This window comes from Tupaia chinensis, unplaced genomic scaffold, assembly GCF_000334495.1.
Source record: "Tupaia chinensis unplaced genomic scaffold, TupChi_1.0 Scaffold000527_1, whole genome shotgun sequence".
Classification (NCBI taxonomy): domain Eukaryota; kingdom Metazoa; phylum Chordata; class Mammalia; order Scandentia; family Tupaiidae; genus Tupaia; species Tupaia belangeri.
Genome location: NW_006160040.1, coordinates 736,352 through 744,542, shown reverse-complemented (window position 1 = coordinate 744,542; position 8,191 = coordinate 736,352). Strand labels below are relative to the sequence as shown.

The following is an 8,191-nucleotide window of genomic DNA, read 5'->3' as shown; positions in this document are numbered from 1 at the left end:
AGTCCTGGACCTGGCAGTTTGCTTTCTCACTTTCCTTCTCTCTCTCTCTCCCTCTATCCCTCTCTGGTCAAATTTAAATAAATTAATTCATTAATTAGTTCATTCATTCATTCTTTCTTAAAAAAAAAAAAAGTGCAGCAAGTTATTTGAATCCGGAAAGCAGTTCAGGAATCAAGGCCTAGGTACAGGGATATGGTCACAGCTTTCACTCTGGTTCCCACATCTCTGCCATGGCCTGATTACAGTTGTAGCTTTGTATGTTTTTGGTTTTGGTTTCTGCTTATATATGTTTGGTTTTTCATCACAAATAAAAAGCTCTACAATTCAATTAAAACCATCTCTGTCCCGTAGGTATTTTTATTTTTACAATACGGGTTTGCAGAACCAACGTGTATTATATGTACAAGATTCCTTAGAGGGTGAGGCCCGAGTGTTCCTCGACCCCAACCTACTGTCTGATGACGGCACGGTGGCACTCCGAGGTGAGTACTACACAGCAGGCCCATGGGAGACCTGAGGCCCTCACATGTAGCCCTGAAGTTAATGCAGTTGCTTTACTCAAAACGCCTGCCAGGGCGTGGGCCATGTTACAGAACAGATGCACACGCAATAGCAGGAAAGCTAATTTTTGCACAGTATATTTAGAACACATGAATAGTCACATTCCTCTTTTCAACTCTGATGGCATGAAGCAGACTGGAGAATAATTCGCACTGGACCCAAATTAGCTTCTAGGACTTCTGGAATCTTTGGATATCATTTCCTATAGTGTCCCTGAGATGTATCCCTTTCATAAGAAATTTTAAGCTGTACCCAAAAATGTTTCAGCTAGAAATATGAGACAGGAAGTGTTACATATCAAATCTTTTTCCTTGGGAAGCAGGGGGCATGATCAGAGCTTTAAAATCTAGTTCATTGTCAGCACATTAGAATTAAAAGTAAAAAAAAAAAAAAGTATTACAGGAATGGGACAGCTTGGTACCCTTTCCTCTGAAGATGCAGGTTTAAAAACAATGAATTTTCCCTGCTGTTGCCACGTATCTCCTACATAATTCTGCTCGCAAGAGTTATGCCATATAGCGACCAGCAGATGGCATAATGGTTACATCGCTGGACTCTCATGTAACCGACTGTGCTTCAAGTCTCGGACCCAGTGGCTTAGAACTTACGTGGAGGGTGTGTGTCTACATGCCCAAAATCCCAAGAGGAGTGTAGAGGAAAAGAGATTGCTACATGGCCATCCTCCCTCATAGGGTGACTTCTTGCTTTTTGTCTATCTCTCTGGCAAGTGCACACACCCTATAGCAAAAATTTCTCTTAAAAAAAAAAATTATGCTGCAGAGAAGTTACCCCTCGAGTTTGTGCCATAAACAGAATTAGGGTAAGAAAGTAGATTTACTCTCCATTTCCAAAATGTCATAGTTGTATACTCTAAAAATTGTCTCTTGTTAACATCCTAGATTATTTTACTGAAATTGGCTCATCATTTCTTCTATGATTTCTTCTGTTACCAAGAAAGCATAGATATAGGTTTGGACTTAGAACTGAGCAATTAGATTAATGAAGTCCTCTGTAATCAAGAGGTTGTAAGTTCTAGAGCCCTGCTCCATCAGATCTGTGAGAAGACTTATATAGGCATTTCTAACCGTAATTCATTCACTGCTCTCTTTCTATTCATTTTGTATATACTATGTATTTTAATGATGATCTTTTATCATATCAGTACTGAAAGTAAGATGCTAGCCAGCTGAAGAGTATTCTTTCATGAATCTGAACCTATAGATTTAAATGAATTTAATATGAGGGACATAAAGAAGTGTTTGGAAGGTACTAGCAAGTGATGTAATGGTTACATTGCTGGACTCCCATGTAGTCAATCATGGTTCAAGGTCCTGAACCCAGTGGCTTAAAAGTCAACACCGGGCACATGTTCATGCTTGCCCAGAATCCTCAGTATAATGAAAGAAGAGGGATTGCTCCATAGCTGTCCCCCAGCTGTCCCCCTGGGGGCATGATGTCTCACTTTCTGTCTCTATCCCTCTGGTGACCTCATGCACCCTATAGAAAAAATCTCTCAAGAAAGAAAAGCTTAGGAAATGGAATTACAGTACCAGTTTGGGCGAGCTCATGGCATGGTGGACAAGGTAGTTCAGTAGGTTCAGTATAGCCTACTGTGTGATTCAAGTCCCAGAGCTGGCGGTTTGAAAATCATACTGCACCCCTGTGTAGGCAAGCCCAAAATCCTAAGAAGAGAATGAAAGAAAATGGATTGTGGTGTGGCAATCACCTCCTTGGGGGGGGTGGTGGTGGTGGTGGTGGTGATTTGTCACTGTCACACTCTCTCTGGCGAGCACATGCACCCTATGGCAAAAACCGTAAAAGAAATGAAGTCAAGCTTATGGTATTTTCCGTCTCTAATAAACGTTAGCAGACATTGCAAGAGGAGCTCTCTAGTGTCAGAGGCTCTGACAGGAGGTGTGGTGTCAAATGCTGTACATACTCCTTCACTGGAAAAGCCAGTGTCAAACATGTAACTGTTCGGCAGGAAACATTCCATTGTGGTGAGAATGTTCTGCTGTCAGGGCACTAAAGAACTGGATATGGCCACGTAGTCCGCAGACAGGGTTGCTTTTCCATAGTCACTTTTGGAATGTGCATGCTGTGCGCCTTCTGTGCAGACCCCCAGGCTTTGTTTACCTCGGCCTGCGGTGAGTGGCCTTGAGTGTCAGTGATGCCCTGAAAATGAAGTCGTAAAGAGGGATTTCAAGTAGTTTGGAATCTATACCCCAAATTACTTAATGGCTACAATTTCGTTCTGATATATGGTGTGTGTCATAATTCAGACATTACTCTGAAAGCAGTTTCCTTTGTTCCCTTATTTCCTTTAGAGTGTAAATAAAATGCCAAAAGTCTCAGGTGAGCACTGCTTTTGACTGAACTGAATTATGAGAATCTCCAAGTGGAAGCACCTTAGTGGCTTTATAATCCAATACTTCATTTTACAGATGAAGAAACTAAGAGCTAGAACAGTTGGGAACCTTGTCCAACGTCATCAGGGTAATTTCTGGAAGTCCTGAATGAGCCCTCAGGATTCCTCACCCTGTTTCCTACTCCTATGGCTACGTTGTACCTCCTGGTTATGAAAGAAATTTCTGATAGATAGCATAGAGGGTGGTGGGCAAGGCTAGGAGTGTGTCTTCACGTTCAGCCTTTGACAGTTTTTCCTGTGTCCATAGGCTATGCATTCAGCGAAGATGGTGAATATTTTGCCTATGGTCTGAGTGCCAGTGGCTCAGACTGGGTGACAATCAAGTTCATGAAAGTTGATGGTGCCAAAGAGCTTCCAGACATGCTCGAAAGAGTCAAGTTCAGCTGTATGGCCTGGACCCATGACGGGAAGGGAATGTTTTACAACTCATACCCTCAACAGGATGGGAAAAGCGACGGTACGTGAAAACTTCACATGGACCATTTTTTCCACAAAAACGAGATGTGACTTCAAGCCTCTGAAAAGAAACTGAGCCCTGCATTAAGATTGTGTGGTCTGGGATGTTCTGAAAGGATGTTGTATCAGTTAGCTTTGTTTTGTAATAGACCACATCAAACTTGATGACTTAGGAAAATAACTATTTCTGCTTAGGAGTCTGTGGGTTGACCAGGCAGCACTTTGTGGCTTAGCTGAGTTCTAGCTTGTATCCGTGGTCAGCTGCAGGTCAGTTAGCTGATCTTGCTCAGTCTTTTCACTTGTCTGGGGCCGCAATTGGGACAACGCTGATCCATGTGTGTCTTTCCCTCTGGCAGCTAGCCCAGGCTTGTTCATGTGCAACCCAGCAAGACTCTGAGAGGGAGAGCATACAGGCACAGCATTTTCAACGAGTAGTCTGGCTGCCGGCACATCCACGCCACTGCATTCTGTTGGCCAGAGTAGTCATGGGATCAGCCTCTTTTCAACAAGTGTGGAAACTCAGAAAGATACAAGGAAACTGAGAACTGGGGGCCATGATTGCAATCAGTCCTTCATAGTTGGGTTATATTTCCCAAATAGATAGTGGAGAAGATGGATTTTTTTTTTTTTAAACAATATGACTTTGACTAATTATAAAAACTTCACTACTGAAGCCAGCCAATTGTGTAGTGGTTAAGACAGCTGCATCCTTCATGGCCAACTGCACAGTTCAAGTCCCAAATCTGGCAGCTTGGAAAATAGGCTGGGCAAGTGTGCGTGTGTGCATACATGCCCAAATTCCATAGAGAAGAGTGGAGGCCGGATTGTAGTGTGGCCATTCCCACCTCCCCTGCATGGGAGGTATGCCTTCTCACTTTTCTGCTCTCTCTCTCTTTGTCTCTCCCTGGCAAGCACATGTGCCTGATAACAAATTAAAAAACAAAAACCTTTCCTATTGCAGCAATCACATCTCTTCCTCTGATCAGAAGTTATAGGTCACCTGTTGGTTGCATTTATTTGCACTTTTCTCCTCCTCAAATCTTCTCTTTGGTTTTTACAAAGAGCCTATCGTATAACTGGTTCCTTCTTTTTTTCAACCCTCACTCCTAATCTTCCCAGACAGGGAGAGCCATGTATGTCGTGCCTTGCTGTATGCACCATCATCATCATCTTCCTTACGCCATCCCCTACATCCACATGGTGTGTAGCATTTCCATACTACCTTGGTCTCTATAGGTGGGTTTTACTATTCCAGTGTTAGAGATTAGGAGTTTGGATGCAGAGGCTTAGTAACTTGTTGGAAAGTGTGGGTCTGACAGGCAGCACAATTGCAGTGTTTTTTACTGTACCTGCTGTTGCCTTCTGACTTGCTGTATGTTTGTCATCTTTAGATAGGTCACTTTCCTTTCTGGTATTCCTCCTTGGTTGAACTGGGAATGAGGCTGCAATTTTCATCTCTTTCGGCTGCGTTTAGCTTTTGCTGCCTTTTGCTTAGGCTTCAGCAAGACCTGTTTCTAAATTCACCAGTGAACTGGAAGAGAGCTAAGAGTAGATTTTCTATTCAAAGATGTGGGCTAAAGAAAGACATCTGTGCTCTGTGTTAGGCGTGCTCTTGAGTTAGAAAATGTTGGTCATTTCCAAGTTCGGGAGACAAGAAGAAAAGCATAGCTGGACAATTCTTGTTAGAGAACAGTTTCATCAAGCTAGTGCGTGAAAAGCATGAACGTTAATATTTACCCCCAATTTTCAGCTGTAATTTTGCTGCCCTCATGTTGAGCGGGTGTCAGTAACCTTCCAGACTGTAATGGGGACGCAGATCACTTAAGAATATTATGGTAGTATCTTTTTCTTTTCGTTGCCCTGAATGCTTAGTGCATTTTAAAAAAATTTTAATTTATTTTATCTAGTTTTATTTATTTATTCATTTATTTTATTTGACTAGACAGGGGCAGAGCGAGAGAACAAGAGAGTGCATGCATGAGAGAGAGGAAAGTGAGAAGGTAAGCCACCAGGTCCAGGACTCAAACAGTGCTTGGCCATGTGGGAGTCCAGTGCCTCTAACCACCATGGCACTTGCTGGCCCTAAAGCTTAGTACATTTTTATAGTGAAAAATAAAAGGTTAAGTTTATTTCTGAAACTAGAAAATATGTGTGAATTCACTTTTAGGATGATAGCCAACTTTTAGGGTTTTTTTTTTTTTAATAAGCTATTTTTTAGAGCAATTTTAAGTTCATAGCCAAATGAAAGGAAGATACAGAAATTTCTCATTATACCCCTTCCCACACATGTGCATAGTCTCCTCCACAAGAGTGGGTGCTTGTTAAAACTGACAGGTCTGTATTGACACATTATCACCATCGTCCGTAGTTTCCATTAGGGTTTGCTCTTGCTGTTGTACACTCTGTGGGTAATGGCATGCATGCAGCAGTATATTATTATTCAGCATAGTCTCACGGCCCTAAAAATTCTCCACGTTCTGCTTATTCAGTTATCCCTCACTTGAAACCAGTGATCATTTTACTGACTCCATCCTTTTGCTCTTTCTAGAATGTTTTATAGTTGGAATTATAGGGTGGGTAGCCTTTTCATACTGGCTTCTTTCAATTCATAATGATACATTTTAGGGTTTTACATGTCTTTTCATGGCTTGATGGCTCCTTTCTTTATAGTTCTGAATGATATTCTATTATCTGGATGTTCCACAATTTAGTTATCCATTCACAGAATGAAAGACTTTTTGGGTGCTTCCAAGTTTTAGCAATTATGAATAAAGATGCTATAAACAATGTAAACAGGTTTTTGTGTAGACGTAAGTTTTCAACTTCTTGGGGTCGATACCAAGAAGCATGATTGATGGATCATAGGTGAAGAGTATGTTTACTTTTGTAAGAAGCCACCAAAACTGTCTTCCAAAGTAGCTCTACCAGTGTGCGTTCCTACCAGCAGTGAATGGGAGTTCCTGTTGCTCTGTGTCCTTGACAGCATTCTGTTGGGTCAGCCTTCTGGGTTTTGGCCATACTAATAGGTGTGTAGCGGTATCTCATTTTAAGCATTTCCCCAATAACATGTGGTGGTGAAATATCTCGTTATATGCTTATTTGCCATCTGTATATCTTCTTTGGTGAGGTGTCTGTTGAAGTCTTGCCCCCTTTTTAAATGGGGGGGAGGGGTATTTACTTTCTTTTTGTTGAGTCTAAAGAGTTCTTTGTACACTTTGGATAGCAGTTCTTTATCAGATACTTTTTTTTTTTTTTTTGCAGATATTTTCTCCCATCTGTGGCTTATCTTTTTGTTCTCCTGATAGTATGTTTTGCCAAGCATAAGTCTTTAATTTCAATGAAGTCCAATCTCTTAGCTTTTCCTTACATGATCATGCCCTCATTGTATCTAAAAAGTCATGACCAAATCCTAGGGCTTCTAGACGGTTTTTCCTATGAAAGGCTGTTTAAAATATTGTGTTCTACATTTAGGTCTGTGCTGTTTTAAGTTAATTTTTGTAAAATATATAAGATCTATATGCAGATTGACTTTCTTGCATGGTGATCAGTTGTTCTAGCATCATCCTTTTAAAAGACTATCTTTTCTCCATGTAGTACCTCTGCGCTGTTGTCAAAGATCAGTTGACTTTATGTGGGTCTGATTCTGGGCTCACTGTTTTTGGTTGAAATCACCCCCCAGGGGGGATGGTCACGCCGCAATCCCTTCTCCTCCATTCTCCTCTCGGGATCTTGGGCACGCACGCACACGCGCCCGGCGTGAGTTTTAAGCCACCGGGTCCGAGACACGAACCGCGGTCGACTACGTGGGAGTCCAGCGACATAGCCATTACGCTAACTGCTGGTTCCCTGCCACTCTTTCTTGATTACTAAAACTTCCTGGTAAATCCTGAAGTTGGATAGTGTCAGGCTTCTGACTTTATTCTCCTTCATTGTTGGCTATTCTGAATCTTTTGCTTCTCCATATTAACTTCAGAATCAGTTTGTTATTCACAAATTGACTTGCAGGAATTTTGAATGGGATTATATTGCGTTTGTAGATGAAGTTCAGAAGAACTGACATCTTGAAATCTATGATTTCTCCATGGATAGGAACAGCTCTCTATAGCTAGGGATAGCTCTCTAGTTCTCTGATTTCTTTCATCGAATTTTGTAGTGGTACGTATATCTTTTACATAGGTTGGTTGATTTATATCTAAGCTCACATAGTTCAAGTACTGACATATATATGCTTTTTTTCTTAATTTTAAATTCCACTTGTTCATCACTGGCATATTGGTAAGCACTTGACTTTTGTATAAAAGTCCTATAACCAGAAGATACTGAACTTTTTAAATGTCTCTAGCATTGTACAGTATGGGTGGGATGGATTTTCTTAAAATTGCCAACTGCATCTTACATAAGTATTTAACTTCTTCAGGCACAGAGACATCTACCAATCTACACCAAAAACTGTACTACCATGTCTTGGGGACCGATCAGTCAGAAGATATTTTATGTGCTGAGTTTCCTGATGAACCTAAATGGATGGGTGGAGCAGAGGTTTGTACAATTGTGAAATTTCACCCTCCATGACCCTGTGTCATCAATATGTATATAAATATTCTTGTTCTGAATAAGAACAAGAATAAAATATTCTTGTTGAAATACTGAAATATTATTGAAATACTGAAATATTCTTGTTGAAATATTCTTCTTGAAGTATTCACTTACAAGCCTTCTATCATCCATAAAGATCTTCATGGATGT

The 8,191-nt window shown here is 41.0% G+C and overlaps 1 protein-coding gene across 1 annotated transcript in view; it reads left to right on the top strand.

Annotated features, from left to right (window-relative positions):
• Window positions 1-8,191, top strand: part of PREP (prolyl endopeptidase) — a gene marked incomplete at its 5' end in the record, with an annotated part of 120,087 nt that overhangs the window by 28,814 nt on the left and 83,082 nt on the right. Inside the window, 1 exon segment of the mRNA XM_014591041.1 lies at window positions 7,863-7,984. Coding sequence (XP_014446527.1) covers window positions 7,863-7,984 — 122 coding nt within the window.